At 42.3% G+C, this 17,019-nt stretch overlaps 1 protein-coding gene and 1 pseudogene across 23 annotated transcripts in view; both read right to left on the bottom strand.

The window, feature by feature from the left end:
- Lmo7 (LIM domain only 7) overlaps nt 1-17,019 on the bottom strand; it is a 204,781-nt gene that overhangs the window by 35,081 nt on the left and 152,681 nt on the right. For 9 of the 23 annotated variants that reach the window (XM_006519176.3, XM_030247869.1, XM_006519178.3 and 6 more), the window contains 7 exons: nt 15,214-15,466; nt 14,056-14,337; nt 13,297-13,497; nt 11,972-12,691; nt 10,922-10,951; nt 3,044-3,161; nt 929-1,071 (listed from right to left, as the gene is read on the bottom strand). In XM_006519176.3, the coding sequence (XP_006519239.1) occupies nt 929-1,071; nt 3,044-3,161; nt 10,922-10,951; nt 11,972-12,691; nt 13,297-13,497; nt 14,056-14,337; nt 15,214-15,466 (1,747 nt within the window). Of the gene's footprint in view, nt 1-928; nt 1,072-3,043; nt 3,162-10,921; nt 10,952-11,736; nt 12,692-13,296; nt 13,498-14,055; nt 14,338-15,213; nt 15,467-17,019 lie in introns of all 23 variants that reach the window. The other 14 variants (NM_201529.2, XM_006519182.3, XM_030247870.1 and 11 more) reach the window with 4 other exon arrangements.
- Nucleotides 11,067-11,200, bottom strand: Gm52170 (annotated as a pseudogene).

Raw genomic sequence — 17,019 nt, 5'->3', positions numbered from 1 at the left:
TTTATGTCTTTCAAAATGCTTTAGGTGGCTGACGACCAATCTGATTCTGCCAAGTTTTGCTTTATAAAGTTCATAATGTATTGATAAAAATAATAGCACCAAAGACATGAGCTTTTATAGAGATCCGGCCAGTTCACGGAGCTTGACAGAATCCCCATGGGCAATTATAATAGATTCAAGCTTATTATCCATACTTACAGAGAATTGATGAAACAGCTTCATCTGGCAGTTGGGAGGGAGTCTCTGCCCCACCCCCGGGCTAACCTCTGTACAGAGGTGAATGGAGCTCTTCATCATTGGCATTTTGGACACAAAGGAGCTTTGTTTAATTTCACCTGCTGGCATATTGCCTTTGTGACATTATTTTGAAAGCATATTTGCTTTCTCTCTGATCTACCAATCTCCCCCAGAGCCACACAGTTAACTTCTCACTCATGGAAGTGGAAATTTCACTTTTATCCTGCTTTTACAACTCAGAGAATAAACAAACCCACACATCCACACTTGCATGGACTTCCTTAAAAATCTAACTTAGCCTCTACCACTACAATTCAACGAGGAATTGTTAGAGTTCACAAAATCCATTTGAAGGTAAAGGTTTATTTTACTTGACTACCCCATCTTTAAACTCACTTTAAATTGAGAAATTCAGTGGGTTTTTTTTTGTTGTTGTTGTTTTCAAATACTGAGAATATCTCCTCGTTCTATAGAAGAGCGTACAAATACCCCTCAGCAATGTTAAGTAGTATTTTCTTTTGTTAACTCGGATCACTAATTCTGCCACATTATTTTAACACTTCAAAGCCCTGACTGCTACGGCACATATATGATTACAGTTTAAAACTGGAGACTACACATCCCCACCACATACAAAGCCTGTGTTCCCAGCACTGGGCTCTCCAAACACAAGGGGTGTCCAGCTCTTTACCTGTCCTGCAGCATTTCCCTAAATGTCTTGGAGCTGCGGTCAGACTTCTCCAGTGCCTGCTTCTCAATCTCTTCCCTCTCTTCCTTTTTCTTCTGCAGATCTGAAGTGTAACTCTTCCGGCGGTTTTTCCATTTTGCAAGGTCCTGAGCAAGAAATCACATCAGCCTGGTCATACCTGAATTTCTACACGCCCTTTCCTTGCAGCAAGAGCATGCTGGAGTATCCCATTACAATGCTGAAACCGTTCACTCCCACTTGTGCCAAGGTGGCCTAATTTTGCTTTTTATAGCCAGTGTTTCTGTACCAAGCCTTTATCTCATGTGTCTGCCGGAAAAACCTGACCTAATAAGAGGGATCTCACTTTTGTTATCCTAGAAAGTATCACATCAATGTCTATTTCTCAAAGAATGCTAAATGCTTGCAATTAGGTACTAGATCTGATTGGCCGGGAAATATTTCAAATTCAATTTCATAGCACCCCAAACCCCTGATTCACATGTGTACCCTGATAAGAGGGACAGAAAAGTCTCTGGAACAGTCTAGCTCAAGTGAGTGTTCCATCTAGTTCAAGCCCCAGAAACAAAGATGCATAAGATGTGGTTCCTCTCGATAAGGTAGACTATACATAAAGATCAGTGCCTTGTGTGGTAGGTCTGCCAAGGAGAATGGCCTAAAGGAAAAAACAAAACAAAACAAAACAAACAAACAAACAAAAACACAGTTCTTCCCTACAGAAGGTGGAATTGCAGATTATAGGGGATACCCATTAGGTTCAGAGAATCAAGTTCACCTGGGAGGGAACAACAGGGAACATAATGTAGTCATAAGCCCACACTTGCTTCCCACATCTCCAGAAACATGTTCAAAAGCAGCCAGGACAATGTACCTAATGCAGGTTTCCAATTATCCCTAGGCACGCAAGCCACTTGTGACACTCGGGGATTGACACATTTTGAATGCAACAAATATTTCTCCATTTCCAAACCAGAGAAACACCGTAGTGAGGATTCCAAGAGAAATTCCAGTCCAAAGGGAAGGATAGCCAAGTTCTCAGACCAAACCAGATCTCACTCCACACACCCAGGGCTTGGAAAGTAAGTCTGCCTACTAAACTTGGGGGCCACCCAGGGCCTCTCCCACTGTCCTGAAACCTGAAACCAATACGAACTCTTTTCCCAAAAAGAAAAAAAGTGACCCAAATATTCCTCTGCGTCTCCCCTGATATGTAGCCCACCTTGATATTTACTTTATCCAAACTCATTGCGTGAGTTGGTCAAGTGATGCTGAGCTCTTTGCTGGGTTTTGCAGGGGTGCAGCACACCAATGAGGCAAGCACCCTAACATGGAATCACCCCTGAGGCCTGTGTTCATTCAGTCAACTTTCAAATAAGAGGACACTCACTACATTGTAGCAGAGTAGTGCCTTTGTACATCAGCACTGACTTTCTCTGATGGTTTTGCTCATGTTGTTACTCAACGCTCTTACTATGCAGCCTTCCAAGTTCTTTGGGTTTGGGGAGACGATTACCAATTACAGCCCTTTACACTCCTACAGCTTGCAATAACTGCTTCATCCAACTGATGAAGTCATTCTTTAAGATCGAGATAAAGGTTAAGTCTATGTCCATATGAACAATCGTATAGGCCAGCTCTACAGAAATGGTTAATGTTGAATCACACTAGATCCTGACTTCAACCAAAATATTACTCTGAGTTATATTTCATCCTGGTCTCCAAGGTAACGTTGAGAACTCTCCCCACTAATGCCAAGATCAGAGCTTCACATCCTGTTCCTCTCCCATCTCAATCTTGAGCAATGCTCTTTTGTCTAGCAGAGGTACAATTAGCCATCATACCTCAACCCAGCCACTCCCTCCAGTAAGCAGCTCACTCTCCTGCTAGGAAGAAACCTCACGCTCTTTGAGAACTCACAGTCTCTTAGAAGATAAGCACACTTCTATATTTGACAGTGGTCTTTAAGACATAGGACAGAACTTTGGTCTCATTCTCTACAGTACTGAATCTAGAATAGCAAGGAAAACTGTCTCTTTAGTACCCAGACTTCCTCTGAAGAGAAGCAAGACATGCAGCCCGCCCTCGTGGTAGAATACTCACATCCTGCCATTTCTGATCTTGTTCTTTCAGCTGGGATTTTATTTTCTGCATCTCCTCGTAGCGCACCTGACGCAGGTTCTGAACATCCTCTGCGCTGACATCGCTCATGGACTTGCTCCTGTCACAGAAACACCCACAGTCACAAAGGTTCTCGCAGCTGGCCTGAGGGTTCACATGAAGACTGGGCTTATAGTTAGAAATTCCACCGAAATATCTTCTGCCCTACCCAGATGCTTCACTGATAGTGTCCCTGAAATAGCGCCACACCGATAAATGGTGTTTTTTCCAAAGCTCGGAAACAAGAGCCTGGTGTCCAACTCACATGTGAGACGCTTCTTTTTTTCTTTTCCACAAAGTAGTCAAAATAACCTTGAACAGTTCTAAAAGTGGTAATCCGGTGCTTGTATTTAGAGGGGTCAACTCTAAAATTATCTTGGGGGGAAACGTCATTAACACCTGTCTGAGTTTGTCTGTTTTGTCCATATCCCCTCAAAGATAACCTAGTACAAGTTTGGCTGTTTTTTTTTTTTTTTCTTTTTCTTTTTATCAGGCCCTTACTAAATAATTTAGTGACTACCTGATATTTTCTCCTCAAGTTCAACACCATGAAACAATGTGCTCAACCATTCTCTAAGATCTACTCTGCTGCTGTGCAGCTGGACCCATTCACAGAAGACCATGAGGCGTTCCCACAGCCCATCAGAACCACCTCTGTTACCCTCTCCTTGATCAGGCAGAGTTCACGACTTGTGGCCCCTGTATACGGATATGTGCAATCAGGCAATAAAGCCAAGAGTGGAGGGTTTCAAAACCTTTTCCCCCCATTACTGCTACATATTTTAAAGACCATTGTAAAGAAACGATCTTCTAACAGACTTCGAACTCTCGGAGAGTATAAAGCTTGCTCCCTTGTAGTAAAGAGACTGCTTACAAGAGAGTTAGTGGCCGAGTTGGGAAGTGACTACTACCCCTGTGTAGACCACACTGATGAGAAAGACCTCTCAGGAAGGCTGGGGCCAGCTCATCCCTGAGAGCAATGAGAGAGTCTGAGAGAGAATTTAAAAGGTGGGCTAGCTGAAATCCTCTTTATTGTATTCTGAGCTTAATTACATTGTAACTAAACATATATTACTTATATTACTATATCCTTGGGCACCTACGTTTTGTATTCTCCCCAGATCTACTATCACTTTTTTTTTTTTTTTCTAAATCTACTCTGAGCTGGTTCAGGAATACAGTTGTAACTACTAAGCAAATGCCTCTGGAGGCTCCAGCCAGGAATCTGCCCCTCTTTGACTCATTTCCAATGACTTGTGAATACGCACTTATGCTTGAATAGGGACCTGCTGAAATGTTATCTGAAAAAGACTTTTTTTTTTAAACTGGGCCTCAGCAGACATGTTGTTACTGCTGATACAGCCAATCTCAAGCTGCTTTTCCTTGGTGATGGTTAATGGTGGTCCCTGCGCCCCAGCCATCCACATTTGAAAGCTAAGAACCACTTTCCACTTTTGTTTCTCCTCACTTTCAATTACTTATCTTCTCATTTAATGCGGCTTTCTTTCCATTCAGACTGCCAGCAGTCTAGGTCGAGCACAACCCTCCCCTGCATTTCCAAACCAGCTGCTTACATTATCACTGGAGAAGGCTTCCCTCAAATGCTCCCTCCAACTCAAAAGCCCTTGGCTGGTGCCTCTCTGTCTTTCAAAATACCACTCACAATCATGGCTAAGCTCTCTCTCTACGGTCGCCTGCTCACCACCTGTTTTCCTCATCTCAGTTAAGGTCAACTCCATCCTTCCACTGTTAGGTTCAAAATTCCTGAAGTCACCCAGGTTGCTCTCTTACTGTCAAGACACTTATTTCATTCATAATTCATCTGGTCTCTTTTTCTAGGATCCAACAACTTCTAACCTCCTCCCCATCATCAGACTGATCAACACTGTCACCACATCATCCACTTGGAGAATCCCAAAGATCTGTCGGCTTCCACCATCCAGCTCAACATGCTCCAAAGAGCAGGTTTCTAGGTCACGGTCGGGTCATGGGACACTCAGCTCCAAACGTGGGCTCCAATGCTTTGAATTAATCCAGCCCCCAAAATCAGGAATCTGCCTGTACAGCGCTGACCGTCCTTGTCCCCGATTGGTTTTTGATGGGTCAATAAAGAGCCAACAACCAATGGCTGGACAGAGAGACTGAAGCAGGACCTTTAAATTTGCACAGGCTAGGAACTGGGAGAAAGGAAGCCAGAGAATCGCCATGATTCGGGGGAGAAGGATGGGACCTAAGAGCTGCAGGAGGGAAAGCCAACCAGCCATGTAAGAATTCCAGTAAGTGGCCAGGGGAAGGTTTAGGAGTACCTAGCCTTTGTGTGTGTGTGTGTGTGTGTGTGTGTGTGTGTGTGTGTGTGTGTGTGTGTGTGTGTGACTTTCATTCAGGAATCCAGATAGCTCCTGCGCAGGTACGGTTTACTCAACGACCGCTACACTTGAGTTTCTTTTTCCCATCAAAGTTCTAAGTAGAATCTTCAAGACCTTTGAGGTCTGAAACAACCTGGCCCCTTGCTGCCTTTCCACACTCATTTCTAACACTCTGCCTCACTCTCCTGCCAAGTGGTTGTCTTCCTTATGCTCACCCATCTTGCTTCTCTCCTTGTTCTTCCATCTGCTCAGAATACGTTTCATCTAGCTACATGACTTCTCTTCACTTCCAGGTATCCACTTAAATGGGATTCAGTGTTTCCTTCCTTCCATCCTGCAAATGCCTGTCTCTTTGGGCTGACCCCAACCCCAGACCTCTTTTCCTTGGACATTCACTGGCATCTAAGACATTCTTATTTCCCTATTACGTGCTGGGTCCTGTAAGATTTTCAGACATTACATCTTACAGTTTGCTTATAGATTACTAGGCTTAAAACAAAGCCCAGTCCATAGTGCATACTCCATAAACACATTCAGTCAATGATCTAATCTAATCTAGATCGTGTTCTACCACTTGCATGCAGTCTTCGTGGTTCTTCCATGTGAAAAGTGGACTGCCTTTCTCTCACCCGCTCTAGTACTTTAGCTATAGTATTTCTCATGTTTACTAATTCCTGGTGTCATCTTATATAGTATGCACAGGCATGCCTAGATCATCTCTCTCACAAGCCATATGCTTCTTGGAAAGGAAACGAGAGTGCAGTACCATGCATGCAGATACACTCAGTATCTGTGCTAAGAATGAGATAACGCTGAGCATAGTCAAGCAGAAAATCCAAATCGACTCTGTGGGAAAGCATGACTGCTCTCCAAGTTTTATAGTACTGTACAGACTTAGTAGGGAATCAATTACATATAGACTATAGCTATACAAAAACATGTCAATCTATATATGTATAATTTACTAGGTATAACTCCATACCCAAGTTCAATCATGTGAATTTGAGAATATAAACTCACTGAAGCCATGCCTACATGGTAAGAGGCTTTTTGAGTCAAAACAAAAATATTCAATAGAAAGAAGAAGGGAATTCGCAGATCCAAGGCATAAGAAGGGGTTGGATATGTAACACCTGAGGCTGCATAAACTAGAAAACAAAAATAAAATACGATTTGATACGCCACTAAACTTTCTGTGGGAAGAAGAAACTTGAACTAGTCCAGAACCTTCCATGGCTCCTTTCCTTATTTTCCTCCTCTTGGGCTGGGAAGCATTACTGTGTACGTTCCCACACAGTGTGCCAGTCAAAGGTAAGACCACCGGCCTCTCTCCCCTGAGGGCCTGAGCACTGAGCTGGGTCCAGCAGCCCAGACGCATACAGCATGAACAAAGTGAGCCAAACATGAGCTACAGTAGACAAGTTTTTTGTATAGGCAGGAATGTGAGCACAGTTTGTTCCTGGGGGTATATAAAGTTACCCCCATTAAAGCAAGAACACAGGCCGAAACGGTCTCTGTAAGCTCCAGCAAGCGACAAGGAGGGAGGGCTCCAGACCAGCTGGGTTTCCACCCACTGAACACGAGTCAGTTTCCTTCTCCAGCTCCTGGTCTACTAATGTAGGATACCTAGGTAAGGCTATGCTGGTGCGTAACTTTTAAAGCAGGGTGCTATATACCAAATCTTATTAAGGCAGGTTCTGACTGAATGGAATCTGGTAGATACTAACTCTGTAAACTGCTTCAAGTTAAAAGGGTTTGCCCCAGACCACAGAGATAACATCTACAGCTTCTGGAGTACAAAAGATGATGGAAGTCTTTCGTTACCAGCATTAACCACATGACATCAGAGTCTCACGAGATCCTTGAGTGGCCCCAGCGCTGCCAAGCAGTCTCTGTGAGTTTTCTCCTGAGGCACGGTCCCAGCCCAGTTCTACTCCCTGAGAGCCTCCATGCTTGGGAAAGCCGCAATCTCGGTCTCTTTCTCCACATCTATGGAATGCAGATAACACCTCCCTGTCTGCCTCCCAGAAGTGAGATAAGCCCTGAAGACAGCATCAGGGAGATCTTGGAGGACAGGCCTAGCAGGGACCACGCACAGGTGAGTCACACGGCTCTCTCAGAGTTACCTGCTACAATGGCTTATACTTCCTTACTCGGAAGGCTCCGGGTTACATCTCCATTTATATTTGCTCCCTGCAAATCCAGGTGTAACAAGTGTCTTGCCTTTCCAATTAATTGAATAGTATTAGGGAAGGACAGGAAGAAGTTTAAGAAGAAATCTTTATGAATCACAAAGGTATAATTTCCTTGTGCTCCCCTGATTGCATATGATGCTTCTGGCACTTTCTGCTGGAAATAAGGGTTATCCTAAAATCCAACTTCAGTAAACTGGCAGATGGATGTCCATAGAACAGAAGTGCCCAAAGAGCCAATATCAGACCATTTTCCCTAAATGTGAATTTACTCATAGCCTTCATTGAAATTCAAAAAGAATTAAGTTAAGGGTCTCTAGCTTTGGAAGCAATATAGATATGCTAATTTATCTATGTGAACATATATTTTCATTAGACACTATAGAATTTTGTGATGAATAGCCAGTATTCAAACCTATGTGTGACACTTTGAAATTACTATCAAGTAGAAAAAAAAAAGAGCATAAGAAAGAATTTTCATTTATAGATTGATGGACTTATTTGGGAAACAGTATTGACATTTCAGCCAGAAAATCATGTCCTGTAGAGGGTTAGCCTGGGTATTGCAGGGCATTTACAAAGTACTAAGTGTAGCATACACACTTGGCTGTAATATGAAAAGTATTTCTAGATATACCTAGATGTCCTCTAGCATGCCAAAAAAAAAAAAAAATCCTCAGAAAATAACCCAGGTCACTTGTCTACCTCCCTTTTGCCTGCCTTGATCGGATGTCCTGATTGTTATGACCTGATAATCCTACAAAGTCATTTGACAAAGCTCTATAAGGAAAATACAGCTGCCTTAGCAATCTTTGACCATCAATTCACATGTAATTGGCATTTATTTTCTTGTGATACTAATAGCCGATTTAGTGGTTATTACATTGAAAGATTGTTTATACATATTTTTATAAACTGTTGTCAGTACCTCACTTATATCATCATATATGACCAGATCCCAAACTTCATAAAACCAAACAAATGAAAATTCATGCAACACAAAGACACACACATGAGAACTGACAGTCACACACAAAGCATCTTAGTAAACATAACGGATTGCATGCCAACCAAAACTTAGTAAAACACACAGCATGCGCAGGCGCCCAAAACTGCACAAAATGCAAGCTGGAATTTAATAGGCAAAGGACTCAAACAAACAAACAAACAAACAAAAACCCCAAAACAAAAAAAGCCCTACACATTCCTCTTCAAATTGCTCTGCAGCACAAATAAAGCATTCATATAATGAATGGGCAGTTAGTTTCTAATTACAAAGTAACAAACTTTTCCACTATATTATGTTTAGAGAAAGTTCACTCAACATAAATGTAAAATGGAGTCACTATAGGTAACTCATTTTTAATTTATATTTTACTCTCATTGCAAGAAATCAATGTAAGGAAATCACTGGTAACTTGGACAAAAAAAAAAAAATAGGAGAAAAAGGGGGAAATTAAATAACCTTACAACTGCTTCTAAACAGAGCTGCATTTTCTAAGACACATGAGGCCCCATTATCAGACAAGTCATGTAATATTCATTGGTCTCAATTAACTGATTATCTTGCTGTATTTGTATAGTTACCTTAGCCCAACACTACAGGAGGATTTTTTTTTTTTAAATAGCCTTTTCAATCAAATGCTGATAACCAATACAACCAAGTCCAATACTTGCAAGTGCTGACTGGAAGCATGTGCTGCCGACTGGTACAGTTAAGAAAAAGATCCTTCAGCATTTTGAGGTTGGATGTTTACATTTTCTTTATGGGTGTCTGTGGTAAGGGTGGGTGCATAGTACTGGGAACCGAACCTATAGCCTCGGGCAAGCTAGGCATGAATTCTACCATGAAACCCACTCTTGCCCTGGGAAATTCAAGTCACATCACAACTGATACTCTAAGAAAAAACAGGTAGGGCCAAGTCAGAGGTAGTTACATGCTTACTACACACCTCCAAGTATTTACTCTCTGGGTATTTTTAGACCCCCTTTTGGTAACCTATTTTAGAGATATGTTTATGCTACAAAGCCAAATGAACATTCCTCATGAAAGTTAGTCAGGATGCTTGAAGCTTCAAGGGGATTTTAAATCAAGTTAAAACAGCTTTCCTGCAATGAACTGATGAACAGATATCGAAGGGTTATGCCAAAAACTAATTTCTTCCCCCTCAAACGCCACACTGGGAAGGGTAACGGCAATAGCTGCCTATCCCTCAGTCGTGTCTTCAACATCTAGAGTTCTTACGGTGAATTCTGTTGACAATCTTGGTAGCTTCTAAAGTTTCCAAACTATTAACACTATTAAATACCGTTAAACTTAGAGGTTCAGAGAGATTAGACAAACTATGGTAAGGGGACAACTCCTGAGTCTGATTAAAATATTGAGTGTCCTTCACCTCTCCTCCTCAAAAACTATTACCAATTGATTTCAGTTACAGAAAGCCAGGTAAAACTGCATTGAGAATGAATAACAACTTAAAATAGTCTAGAACTGGGAAAACACGTGAGACAATCAGATTTATATTACATTGACATGTTTATCCACTGAATTTTAAATACCGGTAGACCAAACCTGCGAAATAATTTAAATATATTTCTTGTAACAATATTGGAAATGACCAAGATTACTTTTTATAGTTTTGAAAGTCTAGTTTGTTCTTTATAGGCAGCTACATTACAGTAAAATTTCTACCGTAATCAAGAATCTTGGAAATATCTCCTAAAACTATTAACTGTGCCCACTAATAAAATTCCTCAGGAGCTAAGTGTGTGAATTCTGCCAGCTACCTGAGTTCTAACATTAAGCAAGCAGTCATATCTTTTCCTATCACAGGCTCTCAAAGACGTAATTTATGGGGGAGACCTTCAACAAAAAGAAACCAGAAGCTTAGTGTATTGTAGGAATCATATAGCAAAACGAGCGTAGTCTTAGCATGATGCTTTGTGACTTTCAGTCATTACATTAAAAAAGAAAATGAAAAAGAAAAAGTGGTGGAGTTAAATTTTAATACAGCCAAAAATAAATAAATAAATAAATAAATAAATAAATAAATAAATGATACTGCTTTATACAACTGTTCATGCATTGGGCATTTAGATACAAAAATATTGCTATAGGGTTGCAATGTTAATAAAAAGTAAGTAGACGTCCCATGCACTGCACACAGCACTCATTTAGTGACATGCCAGGACAGAGGTGCGGTGAGTTACAGAGGAGACAAACAGATAGGAGGGATTATTTTTAATGGGAACCATACACTTACCCATTCTCACCATAGATCTTTTGAAAGAGTCTAAGAAACCAAAAAACCAAACATTAAAAAGGGTCATTCTCTCCAGCGGTGTTCGCTTCTAAGTACTCGACGTCTTTAACTTGAGTTTAACTGCAAATGGGCAAATCTGAACCAGCTGCCCTTAGCTGCTTCTTAAATATCAACTTTTAAGTATATCAACTTTTAGTCCGTCTCCTATGTCAACGAACTAAGGTCAAATAATATCAACATTTTCTACACTTGATCTTAGCCAAAAGGCCGAGAAGCGATATATCAACATTTTCTAAATTTACTCTGAGCCAACAAGTTCATAAGAAAAGGCCTCCACTTGCCAGGAGCTAAGTTAGATTTAGGGCCATTCGCTGTATTGAGCCTGGTCAAATTTGCCCGTTCCCCACCTGTAGCGAGCCGAAGAGCTATCAGGAAGCCACGTGGCTCGTTTTACAGAAATGGCCACAACTACAAACAAATAATTTGACAGACTCATGCATTTCAATGGAATTTGCACTGAACTTTATAAATAAAAATGCTACAAACTGACAGTTCACAAAACCTAGAATGACCACAAAAATCGACTTAAATGAAATCTGCAATCACATAGTTTTCAGAAAATATTTAGCTCAATTAAAAAAAAAGAGACTGCAAAATATGATAAACACATAAAATCAAACCACAGCAAGACTGCCACAAAAGTGGTAAACATGATGATAAAAACCCGCAGACACAATTAGAATATATTTTTGTCCAATGTCACATCAGAATGTTCTAATGGACTCTTTCAAGCCAGGGGCAAGCTTTGCATATACCTTCTCCAGTCATCCTAAGCTGAGTAAATGTGGAATTGTATGGAATCACACGTCTTCCATGAACTGACTAAAAGTTTCTCAAAGCCAAATAATTTTTTTTTAAAACAGGATGCTTCAAAACGGCACACAGCATGCAGAGCTGAAAAATGGATGCGGCTTTTTTTTTTTCCCCAATAAGGAAAGTTACACAAGAGCATCCATCACAAGCCAACTCCTTGCAGAAACACACTCTGACCTCTCAACCATCAGCCGCTTCCTGTGCCTAAGCCTGCTGGCCTCCCAGATGGCCTCCCACTTCTGCAGGTCGGCCTCGCTGCAGGGGCCAGGCTTGAAACTGATGGGAGGTACAGCAGTCCCCAGCTTCCAAGACTGGATCTTGCGAGCCAACATGTCGTCTTTCTTCTGTCGATAGGAAGGGACTAACACTCTACAGCCGCTGCTTTGTTCTTTGGGTGGGCGTGTCCTTTCGAGCACAGAGAGAAACTTCGCTTGGATTTCTGGAGGTAGGGTCCAGGGTTCAGGGAAAGGGACTGGCTGGTACCTATCCGGGGCCCCAGAAAGGGGCACTTCTTTCTTCTGAGCTGGAATCCTGCGGACAATCATATCATCCTTTTCTAAATCTGGAAGTACGAGTTCACCTTCCCGACACTGCAAAATTATATCTCGTTCCACGGCATCGTCTGGCTCCGAGAAACTTCTAAAGTCTTCAAAGGCTCGAAGGACACACGGATTTGCATGGAAAGCCCCTGTTTTTCTGACAAAGAAATCATCATTTTCTAAGTCGGGATCTAGGGCTGGCAGCTCAAGGTCATGGGCTCGATAGCCTGGTGCGGGAGAGCGATTCTTCCTGCGAGTTATGAGCCTGGGGCCAGAGGTAGGATCGAGTTTGACACTTGTTTCCGAGGACAAGATGTCATCAGAGTAGGTTTGGAGGGCCTGAAGCAATAAAAACTGACTGATGCACAGAAAAGAGAAAAGGGAGGGAGAATCGTAGTAAGTATGAGGAGAAAGACAGCAGACCAACCAGTAGTCATCGGGGTTTATGGAGGGCGGGGCTTATTTTAGGAGCGATGGAAGGGAGTATTACAAACAAGACAAATATTCAAAACTAGTCTCTGACTTTCCTGGAGTATCATCTAAAGAAACACGAGGCTATACTCCCAGGAAGAGTGAATACTATCAAGGTCAAGTCATTGACCTACAACTAAGATCAAGTGTACCTCCCAGCCTAGGCCTGGGCACCGCTCCTTGTACCAACTTTCTAATTCCATTATCCACAGTGGCTCGTCCCCTCCCTAGAGAATGTGTGATCAAGAGTTGGCCGTCATATACTGTATGCCAAGAGTACACACTGTTGTATTAATAGCACGTTGATTTCTACCGACTTTGCGGCAACACCCTCATGCGGAAGGCAGGATGCTTGTTACACACTGTGCCTTTACCCTGGGTCATTACGTTCCCATGACTCGGTACTCCGGGTCTAGGTTAAAGTAGCAGCAGAAGCAGTCAGAGAAGGTGTCTGGTCAGCCACAAGCAGGTAGCTCATGCAGACAGGTGCACCTGGATTCCTGCAAAGCACTGCTGGTCCTCCTGGCTGCATGGGTGTCACGTGACCTCATAGCGTGTTTGGTAGCTAGCTCCAGCAAGAGTGAAGGTCTTTGGTAGCTGCTGTCTAACCTATGGTCTGCCTTTTCTAGTCTACTGAAAATGGTGGAGCTTTGGAAAGAGCCCGAATCCTCATTCTCAGAGTCAGAATTCCTTCTGCCGAGAAGTGACAAGGAGAAAGGGGTGGGGGGTGGAGGAAGCAAAGAAAGAAATGAAGAGGAATGTAAGCTTGGAAATCAAATGCTGAGATAGAAATAAGAGGGGGGCCTTTTAAAGTCTAGAATCTGGAATATTTTATTGTGCTGCTGTTGTTGTTGTTGTGTTTTAATAATAGAAATATAGGCCACAGGCAGTTTATTAAAAGAAAAAAAAAAGTACCCTCAGGGGGTGGAAGGGAGCTTACAAGTAGGTCAGAAAGTTTCTTTTTCTTTTGTTTTCTTTTGTTTTGTTTTTAGAGACAGAGCCTCATTTTGAAGCTTAAGACTTTTTTTCAAACTTTTAATCCTCCTGCCTCAGCCTCCAGAGTGCTAAGATTCTAGGCATAGGCCCCCCTGTATAGTCTAAGGATAACACTTAAACATTTTTCTTTAATTATCAGAGTTCTACAGATGTTAGAGGGCAAATCAAGCTTTCTGGCTCCCTAACTGAAAAAAAACCAAGACACAGACTCCACCAGACTGGGACAGAGAACACCAGGAGCATGCAGAGACAAACCTGAATCCCTGAAATTCCTTATACCATGGCTTATAAGTCTCTCTTTTAATTTTTTTCCAGTTCATATCTTCTGGAGTCCAACATTTGGGAAGGAACTGATCAAAAGAGCTCCCTGGACTTGGCATGACGGGGCTAAGCTTCCGCACATACAGATCATCCTTCACAATGTTGGGCATGCGCGTGAGCTTTTCCTCTTCCTCTTCTACACACCAAGAAGAGGTGGAAGTTTCTTGGACTGTGTGCCAGGTCTCCATCTTGGGACCCCAGGTTCTCCTCTGGGTACTGTTCAAAATATCCAACCAGGTTAAAATACTGTGTGAGCAGTTTGTGGCGAAGAACCCGAAAGGCATGCACTCTACCCTCTCAATGCTTACACCCCTGTGAAGGAAATACGTTAACTCCGCATCTCAACACCACAGCTCCTAGGGCCAAAGTCAGACATTACAGCATCACCTCACTTTAGCTAGAGAAAAGCTGGATACCCAGGGCTATGTTAAGAGAAAGACGAATTCTAAGCACATTACCTGTTGCTTTTGTTTAATGCAATCAGCAGCAAGATAGATACCCAAGACCCAGGATAAATAGATGTCTGACCTTGTTAGTGTATGTAGCCCAGAGGCTAGCGTATCAAGTGAAAATACTCAAAGACAAGAGTTGACAGATGGGTTATGAGAGGAAACCCTCAGGTCTCTTTTCCACTTGGAATCTCTGGTTGGCTAAGTCAATCCAAAAACACATCAGGCAACCCGGCTTTCAGAACCACGAGGCTCCGTGCGGAAAGACGGATTTGAAAAACCGTCCTTTACTCTGCTAAGTCGGTGGGACAGTAAGGGTTTCTTTTCATGTCCACTGCTATCAACATGAAAGAAAAACAATGGAAAGAACACAGCAGAGCTCACATCGGTGATCCAGGGAGCTGAAACACACCAATAAACTGAGGGCATGCATCTAAAAGAAGCCCCGGTCATTGGATGCTGGCGTTCTGAAACACAATAACTGTCTTCAACATAGGACTGAAAACAGAGGTAAAAAAAGAAATTCCCATTAGTGGTATGTGCTAACTATACTTTAAATAGCCATTTCGTTAACCTTGTTAAACCTCATTAAACAGTTCCACAAATCCAGAAAGCACTCCGTAACCACATCACATGATACTACCTTGAAAATGTTCCGTCTGTTTCTGTGTAGACCGGGCTTGCCCAGCTCCTCCTGTTATCCTCGTGTTTGTCTGGCCTCTTCTTCCTCAAAGGTGCTGGCACATAGGACGGCTGCTTGCTTTTGTTCGGCAAGAAACGATTGAACGGGAGAGCTGACTTTGGCTCAATGGCTGAAATCCTTCGGTAGGACATATCATCTTTGTTGTAATCCTGCATTTTGAATGTAAATTCCCAATCGATGTCACTTTCGCAACCTATAACGGCACAAAAACTTGCTTTACTCTCCAGGGCTCTCCTGCTGAAGCCCCTTCCCTCAGCATATTCTCCTCTCCCCTGGAAACCCAGGGCTGCTGCTGAAAGGCCTGAATATTTTTAGAACTTTGTCAAGAAGTTGTGATAAGACCCACGAGGAGGGACTTGCCTTCCCACTGGAGGCACACACGTAGTGCATTCTTCTGCAGTCATGATAAGCAGATAAATCCCCCAAGCCCTGGACAGTCCCTTCTCTTTCCAACCTTCTTTGACACCACAGTGCTTCATAAATCTGCTGAGGTATATCACCTGATAAAATCCAATGAGACAGCGCAAGTCTACAGGAACTCAGTAATATAACAAAAGGCAGGAAGCCATCAGATTTCCAGGAAGTAACAGTCAAGCATAGAAACCAAAGGAAGATGGAGCAAGATTCAATGGTGATAGACAGACCCCTGTAAGGCCACTCTTAGGGACATGGATCCTACATCAGAGAAGCCAGGCTAGATGACATCTGAAGTCCTAATGAATTATATCTTATGCATACACGAGAGCACCAAACTAAAGCTTACTTGATAAGCACAGAAGCTGTAATGGAAACCAGGAATTGTGGTTAAAACTCTACTTAAAAGCAGGTTTAACGGGGGTGGGGGGGATTAAGAGGAGGGGGAGAAGGAAAGAAGGGAGAGGAGAAGGAGGAAAAGGGAAAGGAGAAAAAGAATGAGAAAGTATTTGTGATAGATCCCAAGGATAGACAGAAACAGATAATAATATATTCTCTAATTAGAAGAAGGAGGGAAAGAAACAGCTCTTAAAAACCCAATAAGAATAGAGAGAGTAACCACACAAGTCGCCTGCAGTAAACTCCTTCCTGTCCCTTGTTCCCTGCCTCCAGTGCACTTGTAAAACGCCAGTAGTTGGTAAGGGTTGCAGACTTCCTCCCTGCTGCAGAAGGCGGCTCCCCTCATAGCTACTGGCTGTCAGCACACCAGCCAGGTTAACGTGACCTAACACAGTTTGCCTTTGTCACCTGCCAGGCAGGAATGAACAGCAAACAATGCCAATATGGTTCAGAGGAAGTGGTCTGACACAGCTATGTCACAAGAACCGGTGAAAGGGGAGTCTGGGTGGAAAGACAGCCACAGCCAGGACAACCAGAGTCATTAAGCTACTTTCCCTGTTTTGTGTGTGTGTGTGTGTGTGTGTGTGTGTGTGTGTGTTTGTTAAACACTTTCTTTTAAAAGAACAAGAAAAAAGTTGCTTTCCTTACTAAAACCTACTAGTAAAATTTGTAAATCACATTCCATTTGTTTTTTGAAGTTTTAAACTTAAAAATATTATTTTTAAGCCTATATACAAATACCACTCCTGATGTGTTTTCATATAAAACTCATTAAATGCACAGTTTTCTAATCCTAAAAATATTATCCTAAGTGTGGTTACCACCCACTATAATTGTGTGGGTAGCAGAATTTTAATACAGTAATCACAGAAAAGCTTCATGCTCCTGGAACCCAGCTCCCTCCCACTACCCTACTTAGAATTGTCTACCTGT

This window comes from Mus musculus, chromosome 14, assembly GCF_000001635.26.
Source record: "Mus musculus strain C57BL/6J chromosome 14, GRCm38.p6 C57BL/6J".
Classification (NCBI taxonomy): Eukaryota; Metazoa; Chordata; class Mammalia; order Rodentia; family Muridae; genus Mus; species Mus musculus.
This window is presented reverse-complemented; position numbering and strand designations above follow the sequence as displayed.